This window comes from Salminus brasiliensis, chromosome 1, assembly GCF_030463535.1.
Source record: "Salminus brasiliensis chromosome 1, fSalBra1.hap2, whole genome shotgun sequence".
Lineage (NCBI taxonomy): Eukaryota > Metazoa > Chordata > Actinopteri > Characiformes > Bryconidae > Salminus > Salminus brasiliensis.
The window spans coordinates 36,319,367-36,342,404 of NC_132878.1; the positions used below are offsets into that span (position 1 = coordinate 36,319,367).

The 23,038-nt window shown below is 41.5% G+C and overlaps 1 protein-coding gene across 1 annotated transcript in view; it reads right to left on the reverse strand.

Annotated features, from left to right (window-relative positions):
• Window positions 1–4,166: 4,166 nt before the first annotated feature.
• The window catches only part of mei4 (meiosis-specific, MEI4 homolog (S. cerevisiae)), a 69,048-nt gene continuing 50,176 nt past the window's right edge, over window positions 4,167–23,038 (reverse strand). The window contains exon 5 of the mRNA XM_072656593.1: window positions 4,167–4,454. Coding sequence (XP_072512694.1) covers window positions 4,167–4,454 — 288 coding nt within the window. The remainder of the gene's footprint in view (window positions 4,455–23,038) is intronic.

A 23,038-nucleotide genomic window follows, 5' to 3' on the forward strand; every position in this document is an offset into this window, starting at 1 on the left:
GCCGATATCAGCAGAAAGGTTGGAATCATCCTGGGAAAACACTAAAATATAATATTTTATAATATATATATATTATTATTATATTATACTTTGCAAGATCTCCCACTTAGAAATCATGGAGGGGTCTGAAATTTTCATCTTAGGTGCATGTCCACTGTGAGAGACATAATCTAAAAAAAAAAAAAATCCAGAAATCACAATGTATGATTTTTTAATAATTTATTTGTGTTACTGCTGCAAATAAGTATTTGAACACCTGCCAATCAGCAAAAATTCTGGCCCTCAAAGACCTGTTAGTCCGCCTCTAAAAAGTCCACCTCCACTCCACTTATTATTCTAAATTAGAAGCACCTGTTTGAGGACGTTAGCTGCATACAGACACCTGTCCACCCCACACAATCAGTAAGACTCCAACTACTAACATGGCTAAGACCAAAGAGCTGTCCAAAGACACCAGAGACAAAATTGTAGACCTCCACAAGGCTGGAAAGGGCTACGGGGAATTGCCAAGCAGCTAGGTGAAAAAAGATCAACTGTTGGAGCAATTATTAGAAAATGGAAGAAGCTAAACATGACTGTCAATCTCCCTCGGACTGGGGCTCCATGCAAGATCTCACCTCGTGGCATATCAATGATCCTAAGAAAGGTGAGGAATCAGCCCAGAACTACATGGGAGGAGCTGGTCAATGACTTGAAGAGAGCTGGCACCACTGTTTCCAAGGTTACTGTGGGTAATACACTGAGACGTCATAGTTTAAAGTCATGCATGGCATGGAAGGTTCCCCTGCTTAAATCAGCACATGTCCAGGCCCGTCTTAAGTTTGCCCATGACCATTTGGATGATCCAGAGGAGTCATGGGAGAAAGGTCTGTGGTCAGATGAGACCAAAATAAAACTTTTTGGTCTTAATTCCACTCGCCGTGTTTGGAGGACGAAGAATGATGAGTACCATCCCAAAAACACCATCCCTACTGTGAAGCATGGGGGTGAAAGCATTATGCTTTGGGGGTGTTTTTCTGCACATGGGACGGGATAACTGCACTGTATTAAGGAGAGGATGACCGGGGCCATGTATTGCGAGATTTTGGGGAACAACCTCCCTCAGTTAGAGCACTGAAGATGGGTCGTGGCTGGGTCTTTCAACATGACTGACCCAAAGCACACAGCCAGGATAACCATGGAGTGGCTCCGTAAGGTTCTGGAGTAGCCTAGCCAGTCTCCAGACCTAAACCCAATAGAAAATCTTTGGAGGGAGCTCCAAACTCCGTGTTTCTCAGTGACAGCCCAGAAACCTGGCTGATCTGGAGAAGATCTGTGTGGAGGAATGGGCCAAAATTCCTGCTGCAGTGTGTGCAAACCTGGTGAAAAACTACAGGAAACGTTTGACCTCTGTAATTGCAAACAAAGGCTACTGTACCAAATATTAACATTGATTTTCACAGGTGTTCAAATACTTATTTGCAGCAGTAACACACAAATAAATTATTAAAAAATCATACATTGTGATTTCCGGATTTATTTTTAGATTATGTCTCTCACAGTGGACATGCACCTAAGATGAAAATTTCAGACCCCTCCATGATTTCTGAGTGGGAGAATTTGCAAAGTCGCAGGGTGTTCAAATACTTATTTTCCTCACTGTATAACCTAAAATAGCACTACAGAGTTAAATGTCGAACCCAAGAGGCATGTGTGTAAAACAGACCATTCCAAAACTGCTTTTCTTTTTGGCAAAATCATTTTAAAAAGTAGCTGGTGTGTTTCAGATCATTGTCGTTTGAGCAGTTTCTTTGTAAACAACTGTAGGTTTGCGTCCAAAATGCCTCTGTACACTTCTGAGTTGATAATCCCACCAATGAACACAACTGTAAGAAAAACCAACCACTTTACAGTACCTTTAGTGTGGTCCGGTTGGATATTCTTCTCCAGGCTTTCTTCACACAGAGCCAGATGAAATATACCACTAGACTTACTGTAACATTAAGAGCATATTATAGTTATAATAACACATCTGCTCATTCATTAACAAGGATTACCAGCCTGTTTCGGTGTTTGTGTCATATCTGGCACAGCCATGCTTGAACCCAGCCATAAACATACACATATACTTCGCCCATTCACCAATATATACTATGTGGACTAAGGCATCAGGATACCTACACATTACACCTACAGGAGCCAAATCCATACACATTAATATGGAGTTGGTCCGCCTCTAACAGAAGGTTTGGAGCTCTGCAGTTATTGAGTCAGCAGAGCGTTTGGAGACATTCATGCACTAGGCTCTGAGCTCAGCACTTGGCTACCTCGCTCTGTAAATTTACGTAGTCTGCTGCTTTGTGGCTGAGTTGCTGTGGTTCTTAAACGCTTCCACGTTTCAATAATACCTCTCACAGTTGATGGTGGAATATCTAAGCGAGAAGAAACTTCTCCAGCTGACTTGTTGCAAAGGTGGCATCCTTTTACAGGATTTCAGTAAGCCACCCATTCTTTCACTAATGTGTGTAAATGCACACTGTGTGCCTGGGTTCTTGATTTCATACATCTGTGGTAAGGAGGCTGAATGCAATACATTTTAATTAATGATTAAGAGGCATGTCCCAATACCTCTGTCTATACAGTGTATTTAAAATGTACATTCTGATGTGTTTGGATGGTAAACACCACAAACACAGCTTCGAATTCATTGTTCTGGTTCAGAAATGTTTCCTTTGAGTTAGCATTTCCAATCTGGCACCAAACCAAGCAGAGACCATTTGTCATTAGTTTGCATGATTTTGATCACCTTCCAACGAGGACACCTGTGGAAACACTGCAGCAGTAGGAAGGGACCAACATGCCAAGTCTACAAGCGGTTAGATGTTGTGCCTCTTCACTAAAACTAATATCATTTTGTACTTTATTAGCTAACCTAAAGAGCTTCAATAAAGCGTACCCGTGGTTAAACTGTTACATCTGAAGCATACATTTAACACTGTGTTTAAAAGGGGAGAGAATGGAGATGCTACAAAAAGTTCAAGATGCTCAAGTTCAAGCAGAACAAAGGCTGGCTCCTTAGGCAGGAAAGCATCTTAACCACCCTTAAGGGGGTAATCTCCCCATTAAGATTAATGGGGAGATTTAGAGTTTAAGCATTTTGTGATCAATTTCACACTAGCCTAATCACGGTGGGGCTAAAAAGACACAACAAAAGCCTCCTGGACTGACTGGACTATTCTTTTTTTTGGTGAATTTCTTCTCTTTTTCTCCCAATTTGGTTCATAGCCCCCCTAAACTTTAAACGCTAGGATGGTAAAGCAAGCCACCACCTCTTTTTAAACTGCCACCGATGCGGCATTGCCAGGCAGCAACATGCTTAAAGAGCATGGCCAATTGTGCTCTCTCTTACTCTTACGGCTGCTGATGGTGAAGCAGCATGGCTTGACCATAGTGGTAGCACATTAGACCCCACTCTGACTCTTCCAGCTTTAAGACCAATGATTCTGTGTGGGCTCTGGACCCACCGCGACCCTGACCTAGAAAAGGTGGATAAGAAGATGAATGAATGAGTGAACTTACTACTTAGAAGGTGGGTCCAACTACATCTGCTATAAATCAAACACAGCATTCCACATTAGGGACAATCATACCAACAGTTAAACATGGTGTTGGTTGTGTGATAGTGTAACATGACATAGCTAAGGAAAAGTATTTCTGCTGTTTTATGCAGTAAGTAGATTTTTCTACCCATGTACCCATGTGACCCATGTAGGCTCTGGACCCACCACTTCCATGGCGAAGCAGATGAATTGCAAGTGAGCAAACTGTAGATAAAAAACATATTGATGGGAACAACTCAATTATACTCAATAATTACTCAAAAATATGCGCTTGCAACATGTACTTGACCACATATTGATCATACTGGTACAGAAAATATCTTGATATTAAACACAGATGCTCAGAAGAGGAACTCCTTAGTTTATTTATCATTCACAGGACAATTTTTTCATATTTCACACTGAAACAAGCTGGAAATGTATGCCCTTGTAGCTCTCTTGTGCTTCAGGAGACATGTCCATTAAGTCTTTCAACTTGTACAGACCTCTTGTCAATCTGTAGTCACTTCAATTCCTCTGAATCCCAAAGTCAGATTGTAATCTCACTATGACAGGGTGAAGGTGCCACTAGGGATTAAAAGTACTCTGGGAAGAGAAGCTCAGAGCTGAGGTCCCTGCAGTACTCATAGGATTAAGAAGTGCTCTAATTCGCCACAAATACAGAGCGAAAAGGGGAAATTCTTCGGAGAGAGGAAGGACATATCTCTCTAGCTGGGCCTGGAGGTCCCTATGCTCAGTCCCCGCTCTTCCCTGTCCGACCACAGTAAGCTGCTCCAAGAGCCAGAAAAGGTAGACAGAATTTTCGTACATGCTCCAGTCTACCTGCTGCTGCTGCTGCTGTCCATGGCTTGAACTCTGCAAAACAACACAGCGCCTTTTAATGGGGGTCGACCAAGTTCACCAAGTACTTGAAGTTACAGCTGAAAAACAAGCAAGAAAATGTCATGTTTTTCTATGAGATGACAAACACTCAAGGGGGTTCTTAACATAGAACATAAGGGTGAGTGAACGGTGCAAGTCATGAAATAAGGGTAATACACTTAAGTAGTGCCTTATATGTAGTAGAAAGCCATTTCCTTTCAGCCATAGGTTGCATCACTCATTGATTAGCATTTACTGCACTACTTCTTGACTTATATAATGCACTATATAAGACGCAGGTAGTTATTTTGGGCAGTGGTTCCCAATTCTTTTCCTGGAGGACCCCCTGCTCTGCACATTTAGTGATTTCTATTGGTCCATTCATCATGATATTCTGACACAATGTAAAGGACAAAAGGATTAGCACATGCTCATTCATTCAGTGTTTCTGTCCAGGGAAGAAGGTTTTCTACTAGATTTTGGAGCATTGCTCTGAGGATTTTATAGAATTCAGCAACAAGAGCGTTATTGAGGTCAGGATGTTGGATGATCACCACCCCATCTCATCCCAAAAGCACCATCCATCATTTCAGCGAACACAGTTCTTCCACTGCTCCACAGCTCAATGCTGGGGGGTTTATACACCTTTAGTCCACGCCTGGCATTACGCATGGTGCCAATAGGCTCTAGCTGCTTTTCTGCTTCTATTCTATTGATAATACTTTTCTACAAGGATAAGACAAGCTGTGTAAGTACATCTGCACATCTGTGTCAGCAATGGGTGCAACTTAAAGTAGCTAAATTTAAATATATATATATATATATATATATATATATATATATATATATATATTTCTCTAACTGGTGGTCTGTGCGATTAATGTAATGTGTGCGATTTATGTTTTTCCGCACGACAATACATGCATAATTAATATAATTAATATAATTAAGTGAACTGCTTTTTAAATGGTGGGGTCTTCTTTAGGGTCAAAATTAAGCATTTGATCTGCATGTATAACTATACAAAAATGCGATTCATCACGATCAGCTATTCCCATAGTGTGACAGCTGCAAGATTTACTCTAAAACCTGGTCATACTGAAGCAAAATGCTCCAGGTTTTACCCAACTCTTTTCCGTTTTATGCAGATTGTCAGTTTTTGTCAAAGCCAGTAACCGTGAGACAGGAGGGTACACACTGTGCTGCCTAAAAAGTCAGATAACTTGGCTGTGAACTAAGCAGTAAAGGACTTGATTCCAGCATCCCACTGCTGCCACCGCCTCCTTGGGCAAGGCACTTTCGGCCCAAGCCGCAGCTCCAGGGGTTACTGCTCCTGTAAAGTGAAAGTCTGCAAAATGAATAAATGTAAATTGCGACAGTCAGGAATTATCAATCAGGACAGCGACTGCTGGAAGGGGAAACCAGTCACTTGGCTTACATGTGAGGAGTAAGTACCCATCTATACACTCACCAGTCCCATGTCCTCTCATAAAAAAAAAAAAGGAGAGCATTGGTCTCTCCTCTGTACGCCACTCTCGCCCCCACTCCTCCACCAGATAAGAAACGTTGAAAAAAGCAGAAGGAGATTAGGCTTCAAAGCCCTGGAACCGAAGAGTGCCACAACAGATGTTACTGGCTCTGCTCCGAGCGCCCTGAAGCTGGGCAAGAGAGCGCGGCAAAAAGCTACCAGCAACAAAAGACGCTGGGAGAAATTCAGGCCTAATGGTTTCAAGGGCATCCTACTCAGAGTTAATATTTGATAGCTCCACCTGTTCTAGCTGTAAAGTAAAGGTGGCTGAACATGGCAGGAAAAGCACTTTATGGGCGTCTCTGCCGCGACTGCAGAGAATGATAAAAGGATGACGTACAACCGAATTCGTAAAAGTTGGGCTGTGTAAAGCCAGCATGATTCAGGGGGCCGAGGACACTGGGCCTGATGAAGGTGACAAGAAGAATGATGTGGCAATGATGCTCGGCGTTGTGTGTAATTGCTTCAGCAAGAGACAGAGGAAACAACGAAACCACCACAATAAAAAAGGTATAATTTTAGGTTAATGTTTGAAAATCACTCGAATCTAAGTTGAAGTGAATGTGAAAATGCAGAGGTGGCTTGAGTGATATGAAGAGCGTATCTATTTAGGTTAGATCGTTGGACTGGTGTATGTTTATTTGGGTTAGATGTGTGTGTGTGTGTGTGTGAGAGAGAGAGAGTTGGAGTATGCAGGCCGCTGCTCTGCTTGTTAGCAGCAGCTTTCGTCTCAGCCCTCCAGAGGTGTGACAGCATGTGACATACTTTCCTTGGCAACAATGCCCACCAGCCTAGGGATCCCTACACACATTTTCTTTCCCCAATCCTCCCTCTCTCTGTGGCCTTCTCTCCCCCCTTCAATCTCTCTCCCTCTCTCTCTGACCCTCTCTCCCCCCCACCCTGTTCAATCTCACTCTCTCTAAACCTAATATTTCCAACAAATAAACATATATAAATAAATATGTAAGTTCAGCTCGTCACGCCACTGCTGACATTTTTCGGAGCGCAACCTCTCTGCAAGAGCGGGAGGAAAGACTTATGAAAAATGTTCCCCTCGCTTCCTCCTGCATAAGAGGACCGAACTCTGTGTACTCATACCTCTTCCATAACTCATATAACGCAAAATATAAACGCAAGGCGAGTAATAATAAGACGGCCCGTCCCGTAGAAAGGCGAATCCTCAACAGTGCAGAAAGTTCTGGCTTTAGCACCTTTGTTTTCCTTGGTCCTCTGCCCACAAATACAGTTCACTGAGATCATCTCTGTAAGGGTCCCATGACGGTTACGTCGGTATGGCGCAAAGATAATTATGAAGAGAAAGACACCCCAGAGCCAGTAAGTCCACACTAAAATCTGTAACAACAACGAAAAAGCACAGACACTACTTCCTTCCCATGTGTAGCATGATTACAGAACAGTGCTTAAAGAAGAAGCCACTAAAGTGCTGGAATACACAGTGTGCTGCACAACAGGGTAGGGAAGAAACGCTCTCCGAGTACGCTGAGATGACAAATCTGAAGCTGAAATGTCATTCCTTCCGAATCTGGGAGTCCTGAGGCACGCAGCAATAAGACCTCGGTCTGGGCTTCGGGAGGACTGGTGGGACCTTGAGGGAGAGAGGGGAGGAAATGAAAGGGAACGGAAGGCAAATAATCAGCAGTGTGTGGAGAGAGCGAGAGGTTGAAAAGGGAGTGAGACACACAAAGACTGAGGAAAGAGGAAAAAGGTATATAGGTGATATATATTTGGAGAGGCTTCATTGATCTCTGGGGAATGCTGATGAGGGAGTGCTGCCGGACAGCAAAGCGTTATGGTTCTGATTGATCACGGCACTGCTCTGATGATGTCCTGCCAGAACCAGGTCTTTGATAAGTTAAAGGGCACGAAAGTCCTCAAACTTTTCTGTTGGATGTATGGTTCTATGTGACAGTTCAGCATGGTTCAGGTATATGCTTTCCTAAGCTTGCTCTCCTGCAAGACAGCCTAGGTTGGAGAAGCACTTTTTTTTTTTACCACAGTTAGGACTAGTTTGTAGCTCTGCAAAGATCTCCAAAAGCATCTCTGCATCACGATGCAGGTGTAATACAAAGACAGTTGCAATTATAGACAAACACAATCTAACTAAACTCATAACACACAAACAGTTAACAGTACTGTTCATGTCTTTTTTTTCAACACATTGAGTAAACATCCACAGTACGTCGTAAGTCGTAAAACATTTTTTTAGCTATGTTGTTGATGCTCAACTGCCATTTAGGTAACATTCTGAATGTAAATGATTGTCTGTTGAATGCCACTCTGCACCTAACCCGAACACCTTACCTTAACCTTACTCTGTTAGAGTAAGGTTTAGGGTTAGATTTAAGGTTTTAGTTACGGTGTAGGGTTACATACATTTTTAATACCATGTCAGTCCCCCTTCAGCAGCAATCGCCTCCACCAAATGCTTCCTGTAGCTGCAAATAAGATGTGCACAACATTGAGGAGGAATTTTGGACCATGCCTCATTACAAATATGTCAATATTTATGGGAAGCCTTGTAAAGCTGGCCCTCTTCAGTCATGCCACAGCGTCTCGATAGGCGTAAAGTCAGGACTCTGACTGTTCCAAAACACAAACCCTTTTAAACACATCTTTAGTTGATTTATTTGTGTTCTTTGGGTCATTGTCCTGTTGCATTACCCAATGTCTCTTGGGTCATGGAATACTCCTGTAAAATGCTTTAATACATCTTTGTATTCATTGTTCTCTCAGTGATTGCAAGGCATCCAGGACCATGAATCACAGTTAGGATTAGGTTTTGGTGTAAAGTGTTTGTATACCGTTGTTTTTTAAACAAACATCTGGATACTCTTCAGATCATATGAAAAGAGACATGCTAACAGCACAACATTATTAGCTTGCTAATAAACAATTACTTAATTATTTAAATATCTGGGGTGGGGTAAGGCTTAGGGTTAGATTTAGGGTTTCGGTGTAGGGTTACATTCAATAGACAAATGTTTACATTCAACTTAGGAGTTCAGTTGCATTTAATAGACATTGAGTTGAGTGTTTGTTAAATGTTCGTTGAGCATCTACGAGGCATCTACAATGAACCATCCAAGGAAAGTGATACTGAATATTTTGGATAAATGCAAGCTATTGGAGAAGCAGCTGCTGGACTGACAAATGACAACTTTCTCTGACTGAAAAAAGACACTTGGACCACTGGTTCTAATTAAAACTAACTACACGTTGCCACTGTCTGAGCTATTATATTACACATGCCTATAAACCTGTTCATGAACAGTGTTCAGTGTTTGTTTTAAAATTACAGGATTCCCTGTGTGTGCTGGTTAACTTCTCTGCAGAACACCAGCCCCTATCTTAGCAAGCCAGCTGTAAGAAATACTACAACTGACATTTGGAACATTCCACACAGCGTGGAACATAAACTGTGACCAAGTTCGTAAATTTTAGTCCATGCACCGCAGGAAAAACACTGACCAGATTAGTGAGTTGAGGCAGTTTATCAGCGGACTCAAACTCGCAATGGTTTCACTCTTTCAATTTTTTTTTTTTACATAAGTAAATGGCATGTGGTGTTAACTGTCGGCCTAGCACATCTTACCTTAATTGTATGGGTGTGTTCTGTAAAACGCAAATGTCATCAAAACCATGACCTCACTTAAAAAGGCTAACTTAATTACTAATGACCTAATAGACAAATTCTATAGGATATACACTGCGTCCAGTTCTCTACCTTTAAAGCAAAGAAACAATGCCCTTTACATCAGCATGACACACATATAGTAAACCCATGGAGTCTGACCTTGAGGTGAGATAACAGCTTTACAGATAACTGCTGATTGTGGCTGTCTCGTCTGGCTTTATTCCTGGGCCGTATCGTACCTCTAGCATGCTGTACACTCTCTGTGGATATAGCATGCGGGAAGATGACATGAAGGCGAGACCCCTGGCCTCTTAAATTTAAGGTGGGAATATGATGAAAAGGAGAAGGAGAATACGAAGAAGCCGAGGAAGAAGAAGAAGAAGAAGAAGAAGAAGACGAGGGCTGAGTGGCGCTAACACCAGTACATCACTACAGGCTTACTGCTAAATCACTCAATCACAGCCCACTATATTTGGAGGAGCGAGGAGAGCGATATGAGAGAGAGCAAAAGCAATATAGAGAGAAAATGATTTATTTTCCCAACACGGCCTGCCTCTTTTTTCTTTTTTTTTTTTTTAGACCTAGAGAGACACAGAGGGAAAAGGAGAGACAAACTGATAGAAATAAACAGAAAACAATCCAGCCAGAGAAAGGCAGGTGTCAGGAACGCGTGCTAAGGTTAATCTTGTTCACTTCTCTTGCATATTCCCATCACTTTCCTTGGTAAGTTGGTTTCATCTTGTATGCCTGGAAGATTCTATTTGATGCTCCGCAAAAACGGGATCTTTCGAAAGAGGGCAGATGATACAACCGCTCCAAGTGGTGTTAAAGCCCTCCCGGAGAGGCTTGGTGCTCTGTGGGCTGCTGGTGCTGCATGGGGGCGGACCTCTCTTTCGCTGCAGAATTAATGCTCATCTAAATGCATAGGCTGTCTATTGTGCCCACGAGCATAGTGTCCCCATGTCCCAGCACAGGGAGGGCCGCCGTATGCTCTGCTTCTGCCGCCTTTAATAGGCCAGAGAGAGGAGGAGGAGGAGAAGGAGATCACTGGCCCGATACGCTGCTAACTAGGACACACAGCGCTTGTTCACTTCATACCAATCAGAAAAAAAGGAAGTTCAAACATGGCCTTGACCCTAAGTGACAAAGTTATGTCAAAAAATGAGGTTCAAGCCAATCACTGACTTCTGTTCATTTCAGGACAACAGGTTCTGTTGAGCAAAGTGGTTTTGGAATACAATACTTACATTTATCTACAGCATCATATTCAACTGAGAGTAATACGCTAGATGGCCATGAGAAACTGTATTTCTCATGCTCTAGTATATACATTTAATGGGCAAAAGTATTGAGACACACTTCTTAAACATTGGATTAAGGGGTTTCACTCAGTCCTATTGAAAAAGACAAGCACCTAGCCATGCGATTTGCCTTTATAAACAGTGTAAATGTGTTATGTGGAGTGACGAATCACAATTCTCTGGCAGCCTGATAGACGAGTCTGGGTTGTGAATGCCAGGAGAAAGTTAACTGCCTGACTGTCTTGTGCCAAATGTAAAGTTTGGAGGAGGAGGGATAATGCTATGGAGTCAGGGGTTGACCTATAGGCCCCTTAGTTCCAGGGAACAGAACACACAGACATTGACATTTTGGACAATTCCAACATGACTATGCCCCAGTGCACAAAGCAAGGTTCATAAAAGCATGGATGGGTGAGTTTGGTGTAGAGTTTTTCTTGACCTTTATGATCAACAAGAACAGAGGCTGTAAGCGAGACCCTCTCATCCAACATCATTGTCTGACCCCACCGAGGTTTTGAACGGGCAAAACTTTTTATAGATGCACTCCAAAATCTTGTAGAAAGTCTTCCCTAAAGAGCGGAAGCCGTTATAGTTGCAAATTGGTGAGACCAATTCCATATTAATGCCTTGAATTTGAATGCATTTAGATAGGGGGTGTATAGAGTGTATCATGACATTGTGTATATATGCACCAATTATTTTTCAGATCAAACCACAATTCCGTATGTAAGTTTAAATGTTGACTAGTTATAACATACTAAGTACACCCTCTACAAAGGTGCTATGAGGGATTCTTTGAGTGATGCTCTTGGTTCCATGAAGAACCTTTGTTTGTAAAAAAGATATGATGAGTGTGAAAAACCCTTAAATTGGTAAGGAACCTTTGAATCAAGTGATTGGACAAGGCTATAAGAAGAGAACAAAGTGTTTTCAGGGAATGGTGGAGGTCAAGTAGAGATCTGGAGGACTAAGATAACAGTTACACAGATTCGAAAGCATACCACAGCAGCACTCACGTGACACACAAGTGCCTAAAGACAAAAAACATACGGACTGACCACACTGTCCTAATATCCGAGCCCCTGCACACAGTCGTTTCGTCTGCAATTACCTCACTTTAGTCTTGCGCTCGCATTAGGTATTAACCAGCCTTTATTAACCAGTGGTAGGGAAGCTTTGTAAATCCACTGTTCGTTTAGCCAACGTTATTAAAGTGACATACTTGTCTGACTGCTACCTTGGAATTACCAGTGAATATGTGTCTAATGGAAAGTTAGGACTTTTACATTAATTGTGTGTGTGTGTGTGTGTGTGTCTTTGTGCGCTTTGCGACTGGATGTAAACCATATCTAATGACTCTATTCAGCCATTGTTTTAAGCTCATTCTCTTTGTGTAGAGAATGGCATAAATACTTAATTTTGCTTATGGAGGAAAATGCATAGTTTTAATTAACTGATTAGTCCACAAAATAATCAATAGATCCTTAGTGACGGCTCTAAACCTTTAGGAAAGAGACGTTAGAAGATTAGAAGACTCTTGCCTGCGTCCTCACCATGAAATTCAGCATCAGCAATTGTTGACACAATTTGGAAACTAAGATAAACGTTACACAAAGTTGTGCTTGGGAAAAGTGTAAGAGTGCAACTAGGTGGATCAATCAAGGGAAGAGTGAACAGCTGAAGATGAAAAGAGGATGATTTCTGCAGTGGACTAATGATCCTAAACCCACCGAATATTCACAGTGGACTACCTCATAAGGTGCAAGGTTTTATTATGGCCCTCACAGTGTGTGGACAGAGCTCAAAAGAGCAGTGCATGCAAGACGACCCAAGAACATCATAGACTTTGAAGGCTTTTGCAAGAAGGAATGCGCAACAATCCCCAAAACAAGAAGTAAAAGGCTCTTGGCTGGCTACAAAGACTGTTTACAAGCTGGGATACTTGCCAAGGGGGGTGTTACTAAGCACAGTTTTCCATTGTTATTTTAAAACTGTAAAAGATGGAAGCAAATATGGCAGCACAAGCGATGCAAGAGGAAAGAGAAGAGCAACAATTACAGATAAGATGATAAAACTGATAAAATCCATAGCTGAAGAACATTGAGACATGCATCCAAATAAAAGGTAAAGGTGCAAGTATTTGTAACTGTACAGCGAAATGTGTCCTCCGCATTTAACCCATCTGTGGTAGAGAACACACACACACACAAAGGGCTTTGCGCAAGTGCCCAACAGTGGCAGCTTGCCAAGCCCGGGAATCGAACCCACAACCCTGTTATCAATAGCCACCACTCAGCGAGCTATGCAAGCTATGCCAGTATACAGAGGTCATGAAAACAGGACAGTCAAACCCAAGGAAAGCATATTAGGAAGATTTCTAGGATTTTTGGGACGTAGCTGAGAACAGAGAGCTTCCCCACCTTATTCAGGACAGTAAACCTTGTGGGCCTGTACGCTGCTCAGACACCCACTGACTCAGCTTCAAACGCTTCTAAACATTTTGCAGAGCTCCACGTATGATTAAGACAAACTGTCCTTCTCATGTTTATTAAAAAGTTTTAGCTACTGAGACACAGCCGATCCATCATTTTGCCTCTAGTCACGACAACGGCAGAGACGGATGTGAATAGTGGGGTGATATTCCTGCGAAAATTGGGCAGAAGGAAAATAAAATAATGTCTCATTTTCACCAGTTGAAAAATGAAAAATTGTACTTGGTGTGCAAGACATCTGTGTCATTATGAATACATTGCATAAATAAATGACACTTCATCTATAAAGGCGTTAAGATGGATGTCGGTAAGCTATGCAGAGCAGACATATACTAGATAAAACAGCATGGTGGTTTTTAGAGGACAATATTTTATAGGATTATATTGTCTAACAGTGGGTAGCAGCTCACCAACTCACAGAGCTAAAAGTACTGGGTCAGAAGAAAGGCAATGACCTTGTAAGACAAAGAGGAAAACAAAGAGCTATACACTGAAAAAAAAACCCTTCTACTTTAATGGTCCCCAAGACTAACTCGCCCGACAGGAGTTGTTTGACACATTCATTCGGCCCAAAAATACCCACCTCTGACGACTTCAAACCGTACTCACTTGTGCGGCACCAAACCAATGACTCACAATGCTAAGACCTGTAAACAAGAGAATGGCCGTGACCCAGCTGCCTTACATTGTTAAAAGAACACAGCGTAGGAGTTCTTTTTTCCCTCCGGTGTCTATGGGCAGGACTTTTTCCTGCTAAGGGTCCAGATTTAGTGCCACAGCTTTGTCCTTGAGGGTACTGTTAAACTATCACTTGGTCCTTGTGCTTCATATTGCCTTGATCACAAAGATGACACTCAGTGATCGATTCCCACGCCATTCTTCTTCCTACCTTCACAGCTACGTTGCTGTTTGTTTGTGTGGTGACCGTTCATCCTTGTGTTGACTTACGTGAGGAAAAAAAATGAGGCAGGGGAGGAGGAGTTACACTCTTCTCGTCCGCTGCCTATAGACAAGGGTATGGATTTTTGGCACATTCATAGAGGCTACATGTACAAAGCAATGCAGAATTAGTCCTTCGCCTGTTCACAGACAGAACCCTGTCCAGGAATACAATCACTGCCAACGATGAATTTCTTCATAACTCTGATCATAAGATGTAGATCTTGCATCCACAAAGCACAAAAAAGCAAAAAGGGAGCATCTAAACAGGGGTGCAGACAAGGCCGTTCAAGCCCATGGGACAGTGTGTTAAAAAAGACCTAAAAGGAAGCTCTGATAATGAATGAAATGAAGCTGATAAGGGTCCTGTCTCAGTCCGAAAATGTCCCCGCTATGGTCTTCTCACTCCAGAGGAGCAAACAACTTCCACGAATTGATTTTTCTCCAGCGCTGCTGTTTTTCAAGCTATCTTTTTTTCCCCCTTCTTCTTCTTCTTGCACCCCCAGAGTGATATGCTCACGATACAGAGATTTACAAGACAGAAAATCGATTCCATCTCCTCCAAGAGCGCATCTGCTGAGCTTTATCTATCATGATCCAATCTTAAGCGTGGAGGTTTGTTTCTGCCATTAAAGACAACATACAAAATATGACAACATTTTACATTAAAAAATATAGCAAAAACAACATTAAATGAGTCAGGAAGCCTTCAGATATCATGCAGTGTTTCTGACAGGCTTACTACTGTAAACTACGCATTCAAACGTCAACACTTTATTTTGTCTGACCAGGAAACTGCTAGTAAGCAAGAACTTATATGAACTTCAATAAAAGACATTGTTTAAGATGGTTGGCACTGCTTATAATGGCCCACATCAGAAGTCCTATGCTGGGTATTGGTCATTTATTAGACAAAACAAGTGATCTCTCCAATAAAAGGCTTTCTATGCCTATAAACCACTCTTGTCCTGCTGCACCTGTAACTACTAAACATAGCAAAATGTATATAAGTATGCAGACACGACGGCCCTTCGAACACTCTGTTGCATATACCAAGCTGCAGCGGCCAAATATGTAGGGGACTTTAATTAGAATTCATTGTGTGCTCTGCCTCTCCCTGCTGATTGGCTAACACCGCTGACACACCCATGGAACGAGAGAAAACCCAGAAACTGCAGCAAAACGGTGCTCAACGTTTTGAGATTGAACATACCCCCAGTATTATGTAGTAGTGTGCAACGGCCTTCCAAAGGTTGACACCTTGTGCGTAGTAGCAGTGACATACCAAGCAGGAAACTGCCTAACTGGCTCCTTTCAACCCTGCTGTTCTGCCAGAGTGAATTAGGCTTCATTTTGGTGCTAGAGCCTAAGTGTATCAGCCAGCAGGCTAAGCTAACACTAGCATTCCCACCAGCTCTACTGTACTGTTCTTCCTAACGCCGCTTTAGCTTTAGTTAGACTAAAGTCAACGTGATTCTGAAAATCCGAACGCATTTTCCTTCCCTCCTATTTCCGAGTGTAACAGGATGTACGAGCGGGGAATGATTTAAGGCATATCCATAGAGATTTGATTAGATGGTGAAAACTCGGCATCTGCAGTCTACCATGAAGAAGTACTCGCCTCCTGCTACACCACACTGGGGCCCGCACTAGATGAGGGGGACGAGATACTGATAGAAGAGCAGGAGAAAAGGGCTTTAGTTCCAGGAGTTAGGCTGTATTTATCTGAGCCTTTGGGAGCATCTGGAAACGGAGGCAGCAACTGGTGTTTTCACTCAGTGATAGGTCACAGATACAGTCAAGCTGGAAAATCTGCACACCCCTTTTACCATCGTCGTGTAGACTGAGTTCATTTCTTGTCACAGATTTCTATGTAAGATTTCACACTGACAAAGTGAAAGCAGGGTTTAGACTTTTGTGCATTTGTGCTAATTTATTCAAACTCTAAATGTAAACTAAATGTGTGTAAAATATATAAAAGTGTGTGCACCCTTTGATATGACACCCAAAAGTGAGCTGAGGTGCCTTTTGTTTGAATGTCAGGGTCAAAGGAATTATCTGCAGGAATTATCTGATTCTAGAGAGGGGTGCATTAACTGTTGCAGCTTTACAGGCCCCAAAGAGCACAGTGGCCACCATCATTTGTAAACTGAAGAAGCTTAGACTCACATAGAATCCTCCTGGATCTGGCCACCTAGTCATACTGAGCGATCAGGTAAGACAGGCCTTGGCCAGCCAGGTGAGCAGGACCCGAGGGTCACTCTAACAGAGACAGCTCCAGCGCATCCTTGTGGGGATGGGAGAACTTTTCAGAAGATCATCCAGGCAACAATCCACAAATCACACCTTTATGGTAGAGTGGCCAGACGGAAGACATTCCATAGTTAAAGGCACATGGCAGCCCGCTTGGAGTTTGCCAAAAGGCACCTAGAGAACTCTCTCAAACCAAAAACAAAATCGAACTTTCTGAGTCATGCAGTGCTTATCACCTGGCTAATGCCATCCTTACAGTGAAGCATGGTGGTGGCAGCATCATGATATTTTCTGGAGTTGAACATTTTTTAATCTTGATGGAGTGGAAACTCTGGGAAGTCTGTTTGGTTGAATTATGGGTGTATTTCAAAATGGGCAGTAGTTTCAGCCACTGCTTACAACATGAGAAGACATTTAGCACTTAGTGCTTTTGTTAAAATAGTCTTTTTTAAGCATCAAATGTCTGTGCCTAATCCATCTACAAAATATTCAGACACACTGTGATATATATTTAATAGTATTAATGAAAAGTTGGACCAAAAAAATGTGTGCATGCTGTCATTTATAATTCTTAGAGAGACAAAAAATCAGAATCTGCAAGAAAATTGCAATCAATACATCTCTGCTATAAATACAGTTTTTGCACCATTCAAATAAACATAATGAACTAAAAAATGATTAGATACAGATAAATTGGACTTCTCTGAAATAACTTTAATGTTATGGCTGTTTTGACCAGAAAGTATTATTAATAATAATAATAATAATAATAATAATAATAATAATTGGTGCTCTCTTTTGCCTGGACATGTATCATCATTACAAAGGTTATTTTTCTTTAATACTATATTTTAATATGTTTACATGAATACTGGACTTCAGTAGAACCACATATATAACTAAAGACAAAATATCCATTACTATGAATAACTAAAAAAGTAAAAGATGACCGGATTTCCAAATGGCAAATTTCTTTAATATTGTAAGCCAGATTACTTTTTTATTTCTATCTTTTACTATTTTCTGAAGCACATTTTAAGCATCCTGTACTTGGTCAATACTAAGTAAAACCTCCTTTGATGAAGTTCGATGTATCGCAGCTTATAAACACTATAAGTCTTCCATATCTTCCTTGTAAAAGGCATCCAGTTCTGGGAGATTCTTGGGCCATCTTGCATGCATTGCTCTGCTGAGATCTATCCAAACATTTTTAATGGTGTTTAGGCTGGAGGACTCGGAATGCCATGCACATGTGTCTTAAGGTCTTGAGGGAGGCCATTATGGATTTTGAGGTTGTTTAGGAACATTATCCTGCTGTTGAAGCCATCCTGTTTTCATGTTCAGTTTTTTTTACAGATGGTGTAATGTTTGCTTCTAGGATTTACTGGTATTTAACTGAATCCACACTTTCCTCTACCAGGGAAATGTTCCCTATGACCAAACCATAATCGATGCACCCCTTGAGCTCATCTTCCTGACAATCTTTTGCAGTCAAATGGAAGCTTCTTGTTAACTACCATTTCTTAATTACATTACGAACTGAGGAAACTGCTACCTGAAAACACTTTGCTTTTGTCTTATAGCTTTCTCCTATTCTGTGGGTATCCAGAACGTCCTTACCCAGAGAAATGGCTCAGTTATGCAGCTCCGGTTGAAGGGGGTCAGGGGCTTGTGAGGCTCCTAGGTAGGTTAGTGCTTAGGCTAACGTCTTACCTAATAGCCTGCAAAAGCATACGATGTGTCCTTTTCATCAGAGCTGAATAATCCAACAATTTCTTTTGGTAAAGATGTTCTAGTGTTGATTGCCACTCCACAAAGCAGTAACAGCAGACATATGAATGTTTTAAATTTACTGTCAGACGCATGTCCTCTTCTTTGAATATGAGTAACGTTAAATAGCCCGGTGGAATATTGGGTAAGCACAGTGAGCCACTTTGTGATCAGTGTCCACAGCAGTAGCGTTACCCTACTTCAGACTGCATTCATTTTAAATATGATGCGACCATAAACCATTTGATATGAAATGACTGCAAATTCTGCACAAAACGGTAGAAAGAAAGCCAAGAAGAAAGCCATTTCTCAAAGATATTCATAGTCAGGTTTAAAGTTTGCCACAAGCCACCTGGGAGACACACCAAACATGTGGAAGAAGGTGCTCTGGTCAGATGAAACCAAAATCGAACTTTTTGGCCACAATGCAAAACGCTATGTTTGTCGTAAAAGCAACACAGCTCATCATCCTGAACACACCATCCCTACTGTCAAACATGGTGGTGGCAGCATCATGGTTTGGGCCTGCTTTTCTTCAGCAGGGACAGGGAAGATTGATGGGATGGAGCCAAATACAGGACCATTCTGCAGCAAAATCTACAATGGAATGGTTCACAAATAAACGTATCCAGGTGTTAGAATGGCCAAGTCAAAGTCCAGACCTGAATTCAATCAAGAATCTGTGGAGAGAGCTGAAAACTGCTGTTCACAAATGCTCTCCATCCAAACTCACTGAGCTCGAGCTGTTTTGCAAGGAAGAATGGGCAAAAATTTCAGTCTCTCGATGTGCAAAACTGATAGAGACATACCCCAAGCGACTGCTGTCAGCTGTAATCACAGCAGTTACAAAGTATTAACGCAAGGGGGCCAAATAATTTTGCACGCCCCACTTTTCAGTTTTTTTATTTTTTAAAAGTTTAAAATATCCAATAAATTTCTTTCCACTTCACGATTGTGTCCCACTTGTTGTTGATTCTTCACAAAAAATTACAATTTTATATCTTTATGTTTGAAGCCTGAAATGTGGCAAATGGTTGAAAAGTTCAAGGGGCCTTTTTTTTGCAAGGCACTGTATATATAATATCATATATCGTTATAATAACATTCGCGCCACAGAAGCAGCATTTTCTTTGACCAAGAAAACCTAAATGAAAACAAATTGTATACCAATATTCTCTTATTTCATTCATTTTTAACGATGACAGACCTGACACTGTCAGATTACATATATAGCGCTATTTATTTTATTGTGGTCAAATACTATTAGGCAGACATTCTACAGTGTTCAAGCTACAGATATTAAACCAGCTGCGCTGACACAAAAACCTGTGTAGGTTTACATTTTTTTTCCCCACACAGAAAATTGATCAGGAATCGATAAAGAAACGGACCGATTAGGGGAATCAATAACTGTCATTGGTACCAATAAAATCGAATCAATTCCAATTTCTAAATGTAACAGGACAACATAGTCCAAATGTATGGAACACAAGTCAACAGCCCTGTTAAATTAAACACTGAAGAAAATACAGACGGCCTCCAGCTGTTTGAGCGGATTAGTCATTTAGTCCGGCTATGTTTATGAGCCCTCAGTCAAACTGCAGGCTACTTATTTATTAAAGTATTATGGTATAGCATTGGTTAATCTGATTCCCTCTGTCATGAGCAGAACACATGCTGGGTCTAGCTGCCGAAAGTAAAAGGCTTGGGTTTTTACTTTTACTCACTCAGGGACAGAGATGCTAAAAACCTGCATCTATTTTTAATGGCTGCTGCGGTATGGAAAGGACAACACAAACAAATGTGACCCTGAAGCAGTGTGGTGTTGCATTTCTCAGTGTAAAGGCTAGGGCCTCGGACCTGCTGCTCCACAGGGCAAGGCTAATTTCCCACACAGGCAGCCTGCTGGGATACTGCACATTCATCTCCGCTGGACACCTGTACCATATCAGAGGTTGCACCAATGACACAGGCAAAGTGCACCAAAGGTACAGTACAGTACAGTACAGCCCTTGTTCTCCGTTTGTCACTGTAGGGATCGTTAGTGCATACAAGGTCTTTAAAATGCAATCTAGCTTGACTGTACTAATGGAGCAAGTCATGTTCTAATCTATTTGACCGCTTAGGAAATGTTTGTCCTCATGGTGCACTGTGTATGTTTCCTATTAACTAGGTGAGGATGTCTTTTACAGAGTCCTTCAGCCCTACAGGCCAAAACCTCAATTTCCTAACAACTATTGCGTTGCAAAGATTTGTCAATTGAACACAATCATTGCTGGTAGAGTCAAGGTGGGATCTTTTGCCTTCTTGGTGTGTTTGTGCGTGGCCTTTCTACTGTCTTTAAATGTGCTTTACAACATCTATGTTCAGTCAATTGAGCTGCAACCTAGTAGTTTTCAGTAGTGGACGCTAAACAAAAAGTTACAAAGGATTTTACTGAAAATAAATAAATAAATAATAGGACTGCAGCTCTAAGCAATGTCATCAATAAATTATTATAAAAAAAACTGCAGACAGTTAATCACATTATTGATTATTTTGAGGAAATGTACACGTCTCACATGTAAAGAGGGATATACCATTGCTAATATCAGACTTTATTACACAATGATCCAAAACACACAGAAACTATTGTTTCTGTATAGTTATAGGTGAAATGATTATGCATAAGAAAAAAAAAACAGCTGTAGAAGCAGCATTCCATAACACTCCATAACAAGATTTGGCTGTGTTACTTCTTTGTTTGAGTAAAATAAAGTGTTGTAGACAGTGCAGAAAGAGCTGCTGATATTTTGTTTGCTTGTTTATTTGTAATATGTCTATAATTAAATATTAAAATATTTATTTTTTGCAGTTTCAAAAAGAAATGCCTATTCATCAATTTGATAGTTTTTTGGCTTCAAATCATGTGAGAAGTGAGCTGATTGAAATTGACCGGCTAGTTGCCGTCAACAGTATGTGGCCGAATACTTCCAAGACTACACTCGACAACAAATCTGTATGAACAGCTGAGGCTGCATCCCCTGACACCGTATGGAAATACTGTATGTACAGTAGTAGTGTACCCTGTTTCTTGGCAAAAGAATTGACGTTGTTCAACACGGCTGAGAAGACAATATTCAAAGAAAAGCTGGCCACATTTAATCATCAGTATGAGCTAATTCTGATGACACCAGAGCAGTCATATTACAGGGATTAAGGTCGGCCAGCTTAATAGCTTTGACCACAGACATGGTCTTCAGTCAATATGATGCCTCACAAGTCGCTCGCAGGTCATTATCTCTGTATGGATTAGAAACGTGAGGGCAAATGTCAAGCCATTATTCATTCCAGTGAGGCACACCAAAGAGACACTGGCAAATGATGCTCTACATGAGTGGGACATTGAGAAGAAGCAGATCATATCATCTAAATCTGAAGTTTTATAATTTTCTCACTAATTTTAGTTCTTTCCAGTTACGACACACTAACGAGGACTCCCAAATCACATGATGCTACCTGTGCTGGGAAGGTAAAGGCTAGCATGTGCTTCTCCTGAGAAACATGAAGCCAGCCAACCACATCTTTATCAAGCTCTCTTACATCAGCCCAGATGCCCACAATGGCTAGCATCGTGCTGAGTGAGGACAGTGAGGGCTAACCAACCTACCCAGAGAGAATTATTATTATAATTATTATTATTGTGATCATTATTATTACATTCTTTATGGAACCAAAAGTGGTTCTTCTATTGCATCGCTCAAAGAATCCTTAGAAGCACCTATATTTTTTTGGTGCATTGTACATAGGCCACACCCCCACATCCATGGAGAGTTCACATACCGTCATGCGTCCCTCAAGTATATGCAACTAAGCTAATCAGAGGCTACTTTTAAAAACAGGACACACCTTCAGGGGGGTGAAACACATTGGGGACCCATGATAAAGACTGCAGATAGATTGCAGTAGTGGAACAAGCTAACCTGACATGGCAAGATCAATAAGTCCTGGATGCCTTAAACAAAGCATTGAAAAAATCTTGCTGCACAGACATTGTCTCTCCGGAGAAGCTTGCCTGCGCCACGACTTCTTAACACACCGATGATGCCTAGCTACGTTGCTCGATCTTAGCGCACCAGGGGCACACAGATTACAGTGGAGGAAACAGATGATGCTGTCCAGTCAGCTGCCTCTCCTGTTCAAATACTACCCTGGGCCTCCTTCTAGGAATGGCGAAGGCACTGCTTGAACTTACACTGGAGCAATGAACAGATGCCAGGATTAAAGATATCTTGGGGGGGTGGGGGGGAAACCTCAGAAGAAGGTAATATGGCAGAAAACAAGCTGTTTTCTCCATGATGGCCAATCTCGCCAAGACATATTTTTATATGTGCTGCCGGCACGTCCCGAGAGTATTTTCAGCGTGGCAGGTGATGTCTTAATGCCATGGAAAAGCCAGCTGAAAGCTGAGGCAGACAAATATGCTTGAGTTTCACGTTTCTTTTAAAGATGCATAGGCTAACTCCCTTTGCTCTTGGGTTGGTAGTTAGTTTATTTAAATGCACAGTCAGTTAAACTAAAACAGGCAAAACCCTACTTTATCAGTCTAGCATACAGGCTACTGTTATTATAGGCTATTTCCGAAATTATTTTTAATATAT